This window comes from Elephantulus edwardii, unplaced genomic scaffold, assembly GCF_000299155.1.
Source record: "Elephantulus edwardii isolate Elephantulus edwardi_28Jun2011 unplaced genomic scaffold, EleEdw1.0 scaffold00058, whole genome shotgun sequence".
Taxonomy (NCBI): Eukaryota; Metazoa; Chordata; class Mammalia; order Macroscelidea; family Macroscelididae; genus Elephantulus; species Elephantulus edwardii.
In genome coordinates this window covers 10,354,302-10,372,382 of record NW_006399808.1, presented here as the reverse complement: position 1 = coordinate 10,372,382, position 18,081 = coordinate 10,354,302, and the positions used below count along the sequence as shown (strand labels likewise).

General features: G+C 38.9%; 1 protein-coding gene across 1 annotated transcript in view; it reads right to left on the bottom strand.

Moving 5' to 3' along the window:
* PLA2G12B (phospholipase A2, group XIIB) overlaps window positions 1-18,081 on the bottom strand; it is a 58,900-nt gene that overhangs the window by 16,194 nt on the left and 24,625 nt on the right. The window contains exon 2 of the mRNA XM_006887569.1: window positions 4,113-4,298. Within this exon, the coding sequence (XP_006887631.1) occupies window positions 4,113-4,298 (186 nt within the window). The remainder of the gene's footprint in view (window positions 1-4,112; window positions 4,299-18,081) is intronic.

Sequence of the window (18,081 nt, the reverse complement as noted above, 5' to 3'; positions counted from 1 at the left end):
GGTTGGGATGGGAGTGTCAGAGACAGTGCGATTGGCACAGGACAGAGCGGAGTTTAGGGCTGTTGTACATAGGGTTGCTATGAGTCGCAGGCGACTCAACGGCACATAACAACAACAACAACAACACCTTAAGTATTTAACTTAGGGGTTAGAATCATGGACATCTGTGTGGCCAGACATTGACTGAACAGATAGTATACATGCCTGTTGTTTATTGAGTCTTAGAAGAGTCTTTGCAGAGAAATATCTTTTTAAATTAGATAGAAAATCAAGGAAAAGTAAGTAGTAAGATTTGATAAAGACCCTTGAAATAGGAACAAATACTTGATAAGATCATAATTGTTAAAATAGAAGGATAATTAGTCAAATATTTAAGGGGTAGAACAAGTAGAGAGGGAAGTCACAGGGACACAAAATTTGGTGGGTGGAGTGAGGGGATAAAGGAAATGGAAAAGATCTAGTGGGTACCTGAAAAGACAGGGTAATGGATGATATAATTCAATGGTAGTTAATTTTATAAAACACCATGTTTGGGAATATTGTATGAAACATAATGCCAATGTAGGAAAGTGTCAAACACATACACAATTGCAGCCCACAATGTACATGAATGAAACACTATCTACATGAGTAATTATATGCATAACAATAAAAATATTTTATTATGTTTGGGTAAAATAAGGTGGAAGGAAGACCCTTGAGAAAGAAAAGAATGTATTAAAACCAATGGTTAAAGAAGTAGATTCACTACATCCTACTTTAGTGAGTAGTGACTAGGGTCTTAAGCTCACAATTACTGGGTTTTCTCTGCCCAGAATAAAGAGAAGCGAAGCAATGACATACAGAGTTTTCTGAACAAATGAGACACAAAAACTTGAAATTCCATGACTCTTGAGACCAGAAGAACTAGATGGTGTCCAGCTCCACTGTTGACCCCTCTGAAAGAGACAATGGTCCTGTCCAGTGGGTAAGAAATGTTGAACAAAACTAAAAAGCATAAAAATGGTCAAGCTTATTAGTCTAATGAAGATGGAAGGAGCCTCTGAGATGATGGCCCTTAATCACCCCTTGAACCTGGAAAATAGTTCACCCTGTGGCTCAACTTTTAGTCAAACAACAGACAGGCTTGTAAGGTGACCAGTGACACACCAGGGAGGCACTAAGTCCTTAGGATAGTCTACCCTATAAAGTCCATAAGGAAGCATTTGCCCAATGACAAGGCCCAGAAGTCAGGAGAGGTAGGGGAGAAAGATTTACAGAAAGGTGAAATCCAGCAAGGAGGTAGGAAGAGTGTGGTTACATTGTAGGGATCATAACAAATGTCATAAAACAAAATATGTATGAATGTTGGAATGGAAAACCAATTTGCTTTGCAAACATCCAGTCAAATCTCAATTTTAGAAAACAGTGACATAAAAGAAAAAAAAACTACTTCATAGTACAGAGAAAATTTGGAGCAGGTGTAGTCTTAAAATCTTTAACAGTTTTTCTGATAATATAGATCTGAACTTGGATGGAAACTGAAAATCTGGTTTCTCAGTGTGGGCAGGGTTGATTAATGAACTATTATTGTAGATCATTTCCAGCTGGGCATTCTTAAGTATGCCTTCATTTGAACTTTTATTCCAACTTCACTTAAAACAGAATATAAACTTTAAGCACTTCAGAATGGTTTTTGAAGCAAACAAACAGCTTTACATTAAGAGATAATCCAACTCACTAGCTTAACCAAAGGCTTGGGCTCTGCAGCTCTGAGTGAATTCCTATAGTTCGATATCTGAAATCAAGTACTCTGCCTGCAGTTTATTCCTCAAAGTACAAATATAACAAACACGCTCGGGAATTAGATGACTATTGTGGCAACACTTCAATGAAGTTAGAGAATTCTCAAAATGGGTTCCAAATATTCAAGTCAGCAAACAAAAGTGCATTAATCCCAAAATAAAATGTGTACCAATCCCATAGCTATTGGATGGATATCAAGTAAATTACATTCACTGAAAATCTGCTCCTTCTTTAATTTGTATTTTTGGAATAAAAATTTCTACTATCAACACTTGTGATAATACTCATTAAAAATCAAAAGACTTGTAGCAATGGAAAAATCTGCTGTCTAGGACCTATCCAACGTGCTAAAGAGCAACGGTGTCCGTGTAAAGACTAAGAAATCAAAGCACCAGATCTAAGCCATCATATTTTCAATTACTCCCTATGCAGCTGAAAGTTGGACAGTCAGTGACAATGACAGAAAAGGAATTGATGTCTTTGAATCATGATGTTGGAGAAGAGGATTGAATATCCTCTGGATATTCAGATCATAGACTGTCCTGGAGGAAGTGCATCTCACATACTTTGGGCATGAGGTAGGGACCAGCCCTTGGAAAATTACATCAGAAAAATTACCTGGGAAAGGTAGAGAGTCAGAGGAAGACTCTCAACAAGTTGGTTTGACACAGTAATTGTACCAAAAGGGTGTGAGCATATCAGAAAGAGCAGAAATGGTGCAGGATGGGGCGAGGTTCAGATATGTGAACAGGGTCGCTCTGAGTTGTACTCAACTTGATGATACCTAACAACAATATCAATAACATATTTTTGAGAGAATGTTTTTTCCTCTGTGTCTGCACGCAGGTTGAGGATTGTGGATAAGGCCACACGTACAGCTGTGCAGCTTGTGTTGAGCTCAAGGACGCCGTAGACAAGGGGCCACCCTCTCATCAGACACCACGGACTTAATTAGTCCTGGGAAAATTCTCTAACCAGAGGCAGTCAAACCACTTGTTCTGACAAAACCGATTTAGTGAGATAGTTTTTGACAAATAATAGAAAACTCTCTTGAGGAAAGAGAATTTTTCCATTTTTCACAAAGCAGCCACGTTGGTAAGCAGCATTTTAGTTAGGAGACTTAAGTTTCTGTTTCTTAGAGAATTATTACAAAGCAAAACTGATTGAATCAGAATAAAAAATAAAATCTAGCAAGAGTAAGAAATCATTTCAGAACATAGTTTGGATATCAAATCTTTCTATATATTTATTTACATGAAACCAATTTTCTGAAGTGAAAGAGGTAAAAACACTGCTTCCAAGATAATTTATAGAAGTGTGTTGATTTGTAGGGGAGGCCTCCAGTTTGAGAAAAGTCAGTGATGTGTCGGCAAATGTTTAGCAAATAGGTTGGTTCTGAGCCGATTTGCCATGTCTGCATAATTCCATGATGCATGAACCATCGGGAAGTGTACTCTTTACCCAAAGACCGTGCCTCTAAGGGGTTTAAATCCATAGCAGCTCCACTGAGGAAAGACTGACAGTCTCCTTGTGTGAGATGTATAACCTCAGAAACTCAGTGAAGAGTCAGCTATAAGTTGGTTCTGATTTGACGGCAATGAGTAATGAGAATTCTCCAAATGTGAAGATTTGAAGCTACCAATATGTGAAAAAATGGAGTGTAAAAGTTCCTGACAATATGAAAATCAGCTTGCATGCGTCAGCACTCCCCAGCTTAGCACACTGCAGGAAAGGCTCGTTCATTTAAGTCCAGCTTGTCGGGCTGATAGAGATGGCAGAGGTTTGCAGAGGGGAGTTCAAGAGCTGGTCACTAAAACCAAACCAGAGTGCACTGTCCTCGAGTCAAATCAGTGTGATCAACTCATGCTGACCCTCCACTGGGTTTTCAAGGCTAGAAATGTTTACAGAAAAGTTCTATCTTTCTTACATTAAGCAGCTGGTGGGTTTGAACTGCCAACCTTGATTAACAGCTCAAAACATAATGTGTTCTGCCATCCAGGCTCCTGTCTATCCTATTACAGTGACTTGTTGTCGAGTATGACTCATGGGAAACTCACACGTGGCAAATGGCACTTACTCCAGCTGGTTCTTAGTGAATGACTTCTTCAAAGTAGATTGTAAATCCTTCTTCTGACTCGAAAAGGTGAATGGATTCTAGGAAATTCAAACCTCTGACCTTTCCATTAATAACCGAGCACATTGCACCGTTCAGAGACTCTCTCAGCCCACTAAACAAAGAGGTTTCGCTTCTGACAAAATGAAGGCAGGTACATTCCTTGCAAATGATTTCCCTTTCCTACCACATCCAATTTAAAATACCTAATTACATTGCTCAACTTGATTCTGTTGAATGATTGTTTCCATTAGTGATAATGCTGGATTAGTCTCAATAAAACCAATCAAGGCAGTGTTAGTGGTACATACACTTTCTGGTACCTTGAGACCCAGGAAATAGGAGCCGCAGCCATTGGGCTCCTGTGGCTTGTAATCAGGCCTGGGCATCGGTGGTTTTCCTAGAGAAAGAAGAGAAGCAGGAATAGGGGTTTAGAAACAAATGCTTTGGATATATTCACAAAACAAAAATAAACAAAACACATATCGGATTCTTTTTCTTCAAAATTTCCTCTCCAGATAGGCACTTCTAAATTAGGGGATGGTGACAATGATGATGTTATCACAAAAGAATAATACACCTTTTGACCAGTGTGGGGCCTAGTGATAAGAAGCTGTGTTGCAATCTCAAAGGCACACGGTTCAAATCCATCAGTTGCTCCTCAGGAGAAGGATGGGCAGTCTCCTCCCATTTGATTAAGTGCCTCTGAAAATCCACTGGAGGGTCAGCTGTGGGTCAGTTCTGACTCAACAGTACAACAACAGACCAATATGGTGTTTCCTTACTAGCCACAAAGCATTTTATGAACAAGTATTTACTAGCAATTCTGACATTGCTTAAATGTGTGACCCTGAAGACCATCTCCATGGCGAAAACAAAACTAAAAGTCAGCATTTCTGATTTCCCTATCTATTATAAAACCACATACCATGAACAAAATGAGAACACTATGTGGCAACACAGTTAATGAACCATGAACACAATGAGAACGTTGTGTGACAAAACAGAGAAGGAATCAGAATTCTAATACTGTTGTTGTATCAGTACATCTCATTGAAGGTCTTCCTCCCTTTTTTGCTAACCTTCTTTACAAAACATGATGTCTTTCTCCAAGAACTAGCCTCTCCTTGCAAGTATTTTGAAAGTATTTTGCAAAAACTTCCCAAGCAATGTAGGAGGGACCAAGAAATTCATAGCTTTTCAAATTGTTCCCACTAGTTCTGTGACTTACAAATCCTGCAGAGAGTTACTTTCTTTGCTTTTTTGCTGATAATTTCTTGTCAACGGAAATATTTTTTTACTATGAATGCTTTGTCTTTCTAACTTCCTTCAAGTCATTCTGAAAGAAATTTGCGGTGGTAAGCAGTGTGCTGTGATTCCAAAAGCACATGGTTTAAATCTACCAGCTGCTCTGTCGGAGAAGACAGTCTCTTCCTGTGTGCTTTACTGTCTCTGAAAACCAACCAAGTAAGAAAAAAAGGTCAGCATTTTTTCCAGGAATAAAGCTCCTTGAAGGCAAGAATTTTAAAACTCCATCTCATATACTTTGGACATATTGCCAGACAGGACCAGTCCTTGGAGAAGGACATCATACTTGGAAGAGTGGCGGGACAGTGTAGGAGAGGAAGACCCAGGATGAGGTGGAGTGACTCAGTGAGTGTGGTAATGGGGGTTAGGTGTGTAAGACACAGTGCGATTGACTCAGAATAAGGCAGGGTTCAGAGTTATTGTACATAGGGTCACTACGAGCTGCAGTTGACTCAACAGCACATAACAACAATGAAAACAGGAATCACTGAAATGAAGAGTGCTAAAACCAGTGCGATTACAATGTGAGAATTGTTGAGAAATATTACTTATATGTGTTGTTGAATGCAAAGTTGATTTGTTCTGTTTATCTTCTTCAAATCACTATAAAAATATTTTTAAATAAGTAAAATAGTCAATAGAAACTTTAAGTCATAACCCAAGGACTACTGACTATGGCTACTTGCCCAGAAAAATAGCAGAATATTGTTTCTCTTGATGTGTGGATACTTTTCTAAGCAGAACACCAAATTCAGACAAGATACCACTATTTTTAAAAATTAGAACTTTCTGAATAAAGTTAAATACTACAAACACAGGTAAAAAAGAAAAACAAATTGAGAATGTGATTCAGATTTGACATCCAAGTGTTCTACCTTCGGGGAATGTATTATATCACCTCTGGGTCCAACAGATTTTCTCTGTTTTGTCACTGAAAAGAATAATTGAAAAAACCTCTGGGGCTTTTATTACCCAGGCCAAGAGTTATGTCTTCCTGCAAGGATATGTCCATTCTTCTCAACCAGTCTGTTCCTGGTAGAGATCTCTCTCTCTCTCTCTCTCTCTCTCACACACACACACACACACACACACACACACACGCGTGCACACACACACACACGTGCACACACACACTCCTACTAGGTGAAATGCATGAACTTGACCTATTAGGTATCCCAGAGACTTGTTGTTCGAATCCACCAGATGCTCTGCTGGAGAAGGAGGGACAATCTCCTCCTGTACCAGTCAGATCCTATTTGACCATATACACACAGAAAAGAATAAAATTTAAAAAAAAATAAATAAAACTGACCTATTAGGTGCAGTTCATTCCTGAACTGGTGCTCCACCTAACTTATCTCCTGGGTTGGCAGAAATTGCCTCTGACAAGAAACCCTGTTAACTTATCTACACCCACAGAATTGAAGAAAGAAACAGCACCGGCGCTTCCACCATCTTTCCATCCCTCAATCAGACGAGGCCCAGAGACACTTCTGGAAGAACCATCACTATGGCCGCCCAAGGAGAACCCCAAGTCCAGTTCAAACTCGTGTTGGTGGGTGATGGTGGTACTAGAAAAACGTCATTCACGAAACGTCATCTGACTGGTGAATTCAAAAAGTATGTAGCCACTTTGGGTGTAGGGGTCCATCCCTAGTGTTCCATACCAACAAAAGACCAATTAAATTCAATGTATGTGATACAGCTGACCAGGAAAAATTTGGGGGACTGAGGGATGGCTTATATCCAAGCCCAGCGTGCCATTATAATATTTGATGTAACATATAGTGCATTGAAACAGATGAGGGACAGAACAGTTTAAAAACAATATATGATTGGGTATTATGGTTATGACAAGAGTCCAGAATGAAGGCTGCATAGTGGAGTGTACTGGGGGTGGGGGGTGGTTATATACCAATGAAGGAATTTTTCCTTTTACTTTTCAAAGAGAAGGGCCAACTGGGGTGGGGGGAGTGATGGGCAGGGAGAAAAATGTAACAATAAATGAATGGAAATCCAAAATCTCTGTAAATGTTTACTAAAATTAATAAAACAAAATTAAAATTAAAAAAAGCATTACGTACAAGAATGTGCATAATTGGCATAGAGATCTGGTTCAAGTATGTGAAAACATCCCCATTGTGTTGTGTGGCAACAAAGTGGACATTAAGGACAGGAAAGTTAAGAAAAAATCCATTGTTTTCGGGGGAGCTCTGGTGGCCTAGTGGCAAGAAGCTGCACTGCAATCTCAGAGGTGCACTGTTCAAAACCACCAGATGTTCTGCTGAGGAAGGAGGAACAATCTCCTCCTGTACCAGTCAGGTCTGATTGACGGTACACACACACACAAAATAATAAAATATTTTTTTTAAAAAAAGAAAAAATCCATTGTTTTCCACCAAAAGAAGAATCTTCAGTACTTTGATATTTCTGCCAAAAGTAACTACAATTTTGAAAAGACTTTCATGTGGCTTACTAGAAAACTAATTGGAGACTCTACCTTGGAGTTCGTTGCCATGCCTGCTCTTACCCCACTGGAAGTTGTCATGGACCCAGCTTTAGCAGCACAATATGAGTATGATTTAGAGGTTGCACAGTTCTCCTGGACAAGGATGGCAATCTCTGAGAGAATGAAGCTGGAGCCCAGCCTCAGAAGTCTAGTTTTATAGTCAACTGTCCTGTAATTTCAGTGGTGCCGCGTGTTTGCCTCTTTATTATCTATCTAGGCAGAACATATGCTAATCTTTGGGATGCTGAAGGAGAGACGAATGGGCTTCGGAGTGAGTTGTGGCAGTTGAAAAAAAAAACCCCTTTCTTTTTTTTGGACCTGCATATTTAGCTGTTTTGGAAGGTAGTTTTCTTCTTGAGTTTCAAATATAAGACTGCTACAGTCAAATCACATGGAAAAAAAATCTTTGTTACTGTCATTCCAATCCTTTTCATTTAGAACCAGAGTAAAGTTGTATTTCAAATATAAAAGAAACAGAAAGCATCACAAAAGTAGCAAGAGACATTATCACATCACTCTCACCAAAGGATAGGTCAACTCAAAGTAAGAAAGATGTAGAAAATTTAAACTGTACAATCAGCCAACTCAACTTTGTGGATATTATCAACAAAAACCCAACTTACTTTCTTCTGAAATACACATGGTATACATTCTCCAGAATTGATCATATAATAGGACACAAAACAAGCCTCAACAAATTCAAAATCATTGAAATAATACAAAATATATTCTCAGTCCACAATGCCATAAAACTAGAACTTAGCCACACAAGGCTAAAGCTTACAAAACCAGCTATGTGGAAGTTAAATAGCACCATGATTTGATTGGGTTATAGAAGAAATAAAAAATGAAATTTAAAAAGTTCCTTGAAACAAATGAAAATACAACATATCGAAACCTCTGGAGTGCAGCTAAGGCTGTCCTCAGAGGACAGTTCATAGAAATAGGCACACACATGGAAAAAGAAAAAAAAGAAGCAAAATTAATGATCTAACTCAGTAACTTCATGAAATACAAGCCTCTAGAAGAAAGGAAATTATAAGGACAAGAGTTGAAATAAAAGATATAAAAAACAGAAAAACAATTGAAACCATCAACAAGACCAGGAGATAGTGTTTTGAAAGGATAAATAACATTTACAAACCACTAGCAAACTTAACAAAAGAGAGAAAAAAGAGAAGACAGAAATAACTTGAGAAAAGAGGTGATATCACAACAGAACCAAATGAAATTAAATCTATAAAATTAAAATATTATAAAAAGCTATACTCTGACAAATTTGACAATCTAGATGAAATGGACAAATTCCTTAAAATTCATGCCCCACCCAGATTGACATGGACAGACATGCAACACTTGAACAGACCAAACACAAAAGAAGAAATTGAACAGGTCATAAAAAGACTCCCTGGCAAAAAAAGTTCTAGACCAGATGGCTTCACAGATGAATTCTACTAAACACTCAGAAAAGATCTATCACAAATTCTACTTAAATTATTCCAAAAAAGTAGAAAAAGAAGGAACATTCCCAGTGTCATTCTATGAAGCAAGCATAACCCTAATACTAAAACTTGGCAAAGATATCATGAATATGGATGCAAAAATCCTTACCAAAATCTTAGCCAAAGTGGGGTTCATAACACATATGCAAGGATGGTTCAACATAAGATAAACAAAGAATGTAAGTCATTATATTAACAAAGTAAATAATAAGAATCGCATGATCCTAGAAATTGATGCAGAAAAGGCATTTGACAAAATCTAACTTCCCTTCCTGACTAAAACTTTCAGCAAAATAGAAATAGAAGGGATTTTCCTCAACATTGTGAAAAATATATAGGCAAAACCAACAACCAATATCATTCTCAATGGAGAAAGACTAAAAACATTCTCCTTGCAAACAGGGACCAGAAAAGGATGTCCACTGTAAGCAGTCCTGTTCAATATTGTATTGTAAGTACTTGCTAGGGCAATACAGCTAGAGAAGGAAATAAAGGCATACAGATCAACAAAGAGATGGTTAAATTGTCACTCTATGCTGATGATATGATAGTGTATACAGAAAACCCCAAGGACGCAATAAAAATACTGTAAGAGGTAGTGGATCAATTTAGTAGAGGGGCAGGATACAAGATCAATATCCAAAATCTATAGTAACAAAGAAAACACAGAGAAGGAAAATAAGAAAGCAGCACCATTTACAATAGCCAACCACAAAGTAAGATGCTTAGGAATAAACCAAACTAGAGACAACAGACCTTTATTTAAAACAAACAAACAAAAAACCCAACCCACAAGCAAACCTATGAAACATTTCTGTGAGAAACAATAAAAGGCCTAAATAAATGAAAAAATGTGCCCTGTTTATGGATAGGAAGACTCAATATAGTGAAAATTACAGTCCTATAAAAAGTAATGTACATGTTTAATGCAAACCCACTACATATACCAAATTCATTTTTCAAAGATATAGTAAAGGTAATTGACAAGTATATTTGGAGAATAAAGAGACTTCAAATAAGCAAAGCATTTCTGAAAAATAAGATTGGAGTGGGAGGCTTAGCATTCTCTGATCTCAAAACTTATTACATAGCAGTAATAATCAAAACAGCATGGTACTGATACAATGACAGTTACACAAACCAACTGAACAGAATCAAGAACCCAAAAATTAACTCATCTATCTATGGTCGACTGATATTCGACAAGGAATCAAAGCCTATCAAAGGGGAAACAATAATCTCTTCAAAAAATAGTACTGGCATAACTGGACTACTACCTGCAGAAAGCTAAAGCAGGATCCACATTTCCCACCATAAGCAAAAATCAACTCAAGGTGAATCAGAGACCTAGGGGCAAAGCCCAAAACCATAAAGATTGATCATAAGAGACAAATGGGGGCCAAGCTTTGAAGGCCTAGCCATGGTATAAAGAAGCTGACAAATATAGCCAGAAATACACAAGCAGGAGAGGATCAAACTGATGAATAAGATCTTTTAAAGATTAAATTCCTATGCACACCAAAACCATTTTCCAACAGAGTGAAAAGAAAACCTGCTGACTGGGAAAAAAACATTTGGCAATACCATCTCAGACAAGGGTCTCATAACAAAAGTTTACAGAATTTCTACGGGACCTCCGCAAGAAAAAAGACTGATATCCGAATTACAAAATGAGCAAAATACATGAAAAGACCTTTTTTTAACAGAGGAAAACATTTGTTTGTGCAATAGACACGTGAAGAAGTGCTCAAAATCACTGGCAATAAGAGAGCCATAAATCAAAACCACAATGATTTCAGCTTTGCAGGTAACAGTACAGTTTTACCAGCACTATTTGCTGAAAAGGTTGTCATTTCCCCATTTGATAGGTTTTATTTCCTTGTTGAATATCAGTTGACCATTCATAGATGGGTATATTTCTGGGTTCTCAATTCTGTTCCATTTGTCTTTGTGCCTGTTACTGTACCAGTGCATACTGTTTTAGTTATTTCTGCTGTGTAGTAGGGTTTTCAGGGTTGTTGGGGTGGGGGCTAGGTTTTGAGATAAGGAACTGCTATGCCTACCACTTCATTTTTCTCAGAAGTGTTTTGCTTATTCAGTGTCTCTTGTCTCTCCAAATAAATTTGATAATTTCCCTTTAAATCTCCTTGAAAAATGCATTTGATATCTGTATTGGGATTGCATTGAACAAGTGGATTGCTTTTGGAAGGACTGTCATTTTCACTATATTGAGTCTTCCTATCACAGGAAGACAAAGTAAAGTATTATAATGAAATGTGCAAAGAGATGAAGTCAGAAATTCAAAGGGGCCGAACTTACTCAGCATTTCTGAAGCTTAAGGAACTGAGAACAAATTCAAACCTTGCGTTTCAATACTTAAAGATGCTTTGAGTAGAATATTGAATGATCCAGGAAGTATTAAAAGAAGATGAAAAGAGTATGCACAGTTATTGTACCAAAAGGAATAGGCAAACACTGAAGAACTTCATGAAACAACATATGAGCAAGATCCTGTGGTGATGAAGAAGAAGTTCAAGCTGCTCTGAAAGAATTGGCAAAAAAACAAGGCCCTAGGAACTGACAGTATACAAATTGATATATTTCAACAAACAATGCTGCCCTACATGTGCTCATCAAGTTGTGTCAAGAAATCTGGAGGACAACCACCTGGCCAACTGATTGGAAGATATCTATATTTGTTCCCATTCCAAAGAAAGGTGATCCAACAGAGTGTGGAAATTATCAAACAATATTATTACTATCACATGCAAGCAAGATTCTGCTGATGATTATTCAAAAATGACTGGAATCAACAGAGAACTGCCATAAGTGCAGGCTGGGCTTAGAAAGGGTCGTGGTACTAGGGATATTGTAGCTAATGTTAGATGGATCTTGGCTGAAAGCGAGGGGTACCTGAGAAATGTCTACCTGTGTTTCGTTGACTATGCAAAGGAGTTTCACTGTGTAAACCACAACAAACTGAGAAACAAACTCTGTGGTTAACTCTGAGAAGAATTGGAATCCCAGAACATTTGATCATGCTTATGTGAAACCTATACTTGGGCCAGGAGGCAGTTGTCAGAACTGAGCAAGGGAACACTGCATGGTTCAAAATTGGGAAAAGTGTATTCCAGGGGTGTGTCCTATCTCCATACCTTTTCAATCTATATGCAGAACAGATTATCCAGAAGGCTGGGCTCTATGAGGAGAAGTGTGGCATCAGGATTGGAGGAAGACTCATCAACAATATGCTTTATGCAAATGACACAACCATGCTTGCCAAAACTGAAGAGGACCTGAAGTGTTTGCTGCAGAGGGTCAAGGACTGTAGCCTTCAGTATGGATTGTGGCTCAGTGTCAAGAAGACAAAGATTCTCACCACTGGACCAATTGGCAGCATCAGGATGGATGGTGAAGAGATTGAGATCGTTAACAACTTTAGTCTGCTTGGCTCCACAGTCAACGCTCTTGGTACCAATAGCCAGGAAATCAAAAAACTTATTGCAATGGGAAAGTCTGCTGTTAGGGTACCTCTCCAGGGTACTGAAGAGCAATGGTGTCACTCTGGAGACTAAGGTGTGTCTGATACAGGCTGTGGTCTTTGCAATCACTTGTTATGCATCAGAGAGTTGGACAATGACCAAAGAGGATAGAAGGAGAATTGATGCCTTTGAGCTGTGGTGCTGGAGAAGAGTATTGAATGTACCATGGACTGCCAAGAAAACAATCAGACTCAGCCTGGAGAGGGTTAAACCAGGCTGCTCCTTGGAGGCAAGGATTCTGGGATTTCGTCTAACATACTTTGGACATGTAGTAAGGAGGGACAGGTCCTTGGAGAGGGACATCATGCTTGGGAGGGAAGATCTTCTATGAGGTGGATTAATTCAGTGACTGGGGTAATCGGGATGGGTGTGTCAGAGGCAGTGCGATTGGCACAGGATAGAGCAGGGTTTAGGGCTGTTGTACATAGGGTCGCTATAAGTCGCAAGCGACTTGATGGCACATAACAACAACAACAACAACATTGTAAATGGTACTGCTTTCTTGGTTTCCTTCTCTGAGTTCTCTTTGTTAATGTAGAGGAATCCCACTGAAACTAATTTTTGGATATTGATCTTATATTCTGCCACCCTACTAAATTGGCCTACTAACGCTAAGAGATTTTTTGTTGAGTCTTTAGGGTTTTCTTTATACATTACCATATCCTCTGCATATAGCTATAGTTTAACCATCTCTTTGCCAATCTGGATGCCTTTTATTTCCTTCTCTTGTCATTTTGTCCTAGCAAGCACTTCCAATACAATGTTTAATAGAAGTGGTGACAGTGGACATCCTTGTCTAGAAGTGGTGACAGTAGGCATCCTTGTTTGGTCCTTGTTTACAAGGAAAATGCTTTTAGTCTTTCTCAATTGACAATGATGCCAGCTCTTGGTTTTGCATATATACTTTTCACTATATTGAGGCAATTCCTTTCTATTTCAATTTTGCTGAATGTCTTTATCAGGAAAAGGTGTTGGGTTTTGTCAAATGCATTTTTTGCGTCAATTGCCGGGATCATATGGTTTTTGTTACTTACTTTGCTAATATAGTGAATTACGTTGATTGTTTTTCTTATGTTGAACCATCCTTGCATACCTGTAATGAATCCCACTTGGTGATGGGGAATTATTTTTTTTTAATGTGCTTTCGGATTCTATTGGCTCACCATACACAAAAATCAACTCAAGGTGGATCAGAGACTTGGGAATAAAGCCCAAAACCATAAAGCTCATAAGAGACAAAATGGGGTCAAGCTTAGAAGGCCTAGTCTATAGAATAAGGAGACTGCCAAATATAACCAGAAATGTACTATCTGAAAAGGACAAAATTGGTGGATGGAACCTTCTAAAGATTAAATCTCTGTATACATCAAATTTTCTCCAACAGGATGAAAAGAAAATCTACTGACTGGGAGCAAACACTTGGCAATACCATCTCAGACAAGGGTCTCATAACAAAAGTTTACAGAATACTCCTGGGACTCTACAAGACTGACAACATGATTACAAAATAGGTAAAAGGTATGGAAAGAATTTTCACAGAAGAAGATATTCAGATGGCCAACAGACACATGAAGAAATGCTCCAACTCACTGGCAATAAGAGAGATGAACATCAAAGCCACAATGAGATAACATCTCACTCCAGTAGCACTGACAAAGTATAACAGGACGGCAAATAATAAATGCTAGGATGTGGTGAGATAGGAACGTTTACGCATTGTTGGTGAAGTTGTAAAATGATATCACCAGTCTGGAAGGCAGCTCAGTATTTCCTCAAAAAGCTGAACATAGAAATCCCCTATAACTCAGTGAGTCCACTGTTAGGAATATACCCCAAGGAAGCTAGAACTGAGAAGCAAACAGAGACTTGTACATCAATGTTCATAGCAGCATTATTAACCATTGCAAGAAACAGACCAGATGTCCAACCACAATTGAATGGATTGAGAAATTGTGGTACATTTACATGATGAAATATTATGAAGCACTCAGGAGCAACGATTTAAAAAATTAATACATAACTTGGGAAAGCCTGGAGAACATCATGCTGAGTGAACTGAGTCTTATAAGGACAATTACCACACAAGACCATTATTATAGAAATAGAGAGATAACTAGTAAAATGTTTGTGAGGATCCAGGTTGAGGAGTGTGGGATCAGAGGAGTAAGGATAGGCAGGTGAAAAAATCTTAAGGTTGCACAATTTGGTGGATGGAGGGTGGAGGGGTAAAGGAAATGAGAAAGATCCAGTAAGGATAGGGTAATGGTGAGCATAGTTCAATGGTGATTAATTTTATGAAACCTAATGAATGGGAATAATTATATTAAACACAATGTGAATGAAGAATAGTATGAAGGGGGAAAAGAATAGTGTGAAACACAATGTATACGAACTTTGTAAGCAAACCAATATAAAATTAAAACAAAAACAGAAACCTCTAGGACTTTTATTACCCAGGCCAAGGGTTGTCTTCTTGGGACAGTGTGTCTATTCTTCTCAGCTAGCTCATTCCTGGAGAAGATCTGTCATACACACACATGCATACTCACACGTATGTTGCCCCACCTACTAGGTGGAATGCATGCACTTGACCTACTAGGTGAAGTCTGTGCCTGAACTGCTGCCCCACCTAACTTATCTCCTGGGCTGGCAGACGCTGCCTCTGACAGGGCACCCTGTGAATTTTGCTACACCTACATTTTTACATACAAGCACTGTTCATCTCCTATCACTGGCTGTGTGCCAATCCCTGCCTAGATATTCTGCCTGACCCAATCAGCTGAACTGGTAGAGACACTATTTATGGCCAAGCATACTTCTAAAAGCACTTCTGAGGCAGAGTCCAGCAGAAACTCAGTCATGGGCACCTCCTAGGCTGGTAGAGGTTCTATCGCTGGCCAAGAGTACAGGAACGCAGCAAGTACAGTCTCCAGCCTCAGCTCCAGCTGTAGCTTCAGTTACAGTTGCAGCTTCAACCACAGCTCCAGCCTCCACCTCGGCACCTGTTTCAGTTTCAGGCACAACTCCAGTTCTAGTATCAGCCTTACCTCCAGTTCCAGCATCAACTTCAGCTCCGGTTTTAGCGTCATCCTCTGCCTCAGTTCCATCCTCAGCCTCAATTCCAGCCTCTACCTCAGCCATACCCTCTTCCTCAACTCCAGTTCCAACCCCAACCCCACCCTCCATCCCTGTTCCAGCGCCAACACCCATCCTTGCTTCAGTATCGCTGGCCAAGCACTGTGCCCTTGCTGTCTCCATGGCAAGAAGAGGCTCTATCCCTGACTGAGGGTCTTGCTGTAAGGAACCTGAGATGTGCATTGAAACTCTGCCTTCTCTTTTTTCTTTCTGTTTTCATCCTTTCTTTCTGAGCTCCCCTTTCTTCCTTTTGTTTGACTTTTCCCACCTTCTTATTCTGTTTAATATTTTTTAATCAAATACCAATGAAAACATAACATGAGAATGGGACAGAGCAAAAACAGTACTCAGAGGAAATTTATAGCATTAAACACACCCACTAAAAAAAGATGGAAAAAAAGGAAAATTAAAACCTTAACATAACTTCTATAATTAGAAAAAGAGTAACAAAAATGCCTACAGTCTCCAGAAAAAAAGCAAAAATAAAGATTGTTGTTGTGATGTGCCACTGGGTCAGAACTGATTCATAGTTGACCTTCTAGTGGATCTTCAGAGTCAGTAAGTCAAATAGGAGAGGACTGCCCGTCTTTCTTTCAAGTAGCAGCTGGTGGATTCAAACCATATACCATTGATATTGGCAGAGTAACCCCTTACCTTTAAGCCACCAGGGCTGCTAGAGCTCCTTTAATAAAGTTTGTTGTTGTTTTTGTTATGTGCCACTGAGTTACCTGCAACTCATAATGACACTGTGTACAACAGCCCTAAACTCTGCTCTATCCTGTGCCAATCTCATCGTCTCTGACAACTCTGCTCTATCCTGTGCCAATCTCATCGTCTCTGACACATCTACCCCCATTACCCCAGTCACTGAATCAATCCATCTCATTGAGGGTCTTCATCTCTTGCACTGTCCCTGTATCCTCCCAAGTGTGACATCCCTCCTTGCAACATGTCTAAAGTATGTCAGATGAAGCTTCAGGATCCTTACCTCCAAGGAGCATCCTGGTTTCACCCTCTCTAGACCAAGCCTGTTTGTTCTCCTAGCAGCCGTATATTCAATACTCTCCTCCAACACCACAGCTCAAAGGTGTAAATTCTCCGAAGTCATCTCTAATCATTGTCCAGATTTCTGATGCATAGCAAGTAATTGCAAATCACCTGGATCGTGTGCACCTTAGTCTTCAGACTGACATAATTTCTCTTCAATACTTTGGAGAGGTCTCTGACAGCAGATTTCCCAATGCAATTCGCCTTTTAATTTCCTGGCTGCCGGTACTAAGAATGTTGATTGTGGAGCCAAGCAAACTAAAGCTGTTAACAATCTCAATCTCTTCACCATCTATCATGACACTGCCAATTGGACCAGTAGTGTGAATCTTTGTTATCTTGATATTGAGCTTCAATCCATATTGAAGGCTGCTGTCCTTGTTCTTTTACAGCACATGCTTCAGGTTCTCCTCAGTTTCAGTAAGCAGAGTTGTGTCATCCGCATAACACAGATTGTTGATGAATCTTGCACCAATCCTGATGCCACAATTCTCCTCATAGAGCTGAGCCTCCTGGATAATTTGTTCTGCATATAGATTAAAGAGGTATGGAGATAGGACACATTCCTGGTGTATACCCTTCCCAATTTTGAACCATACAGTGTTCCCTTGCTCGGTTCTGACAACTGCCTCCAAGTATAGGTTTTGCATAAGCATCATCAAGTATTCTGGGATTTTCATTCTTCTCAGAGTTAACCACAGTTTGTTGTGATCCACAGTCAAATGTCTTTGCAGAGTCAATGAAATACAGATAAACATTTTCTGTTACTCCCTGCTTTCAGCCAAGATCCACAAAACATTAGCTATAATATTCCTAGTACCACAGCCTTTTCTAAACCCAGCCTGCACTTCTGGCAATACTCTTTTGATGTGCTGTTCCAGTAATAAAGATTAGAGCAGAAACAAATGAACCAGAAAACAGAAAAACAATACAAAGAGATTAATAAAATTGACAAACCATTGGTAAATTTCACAAAAGAAATATATATTATTTGAATAAGAAAATATACCAAAGCCAGGCAAAAATGTCATTAAAAGTGAAAATTATTGCTGTTCTTTTTCAATTTGCTGGAGATATTGGGTTAGAGAGTCAATAGTCTGTTTTTCCTGTCTTTTGATGTGTTTGCTTATTGCTATAAGT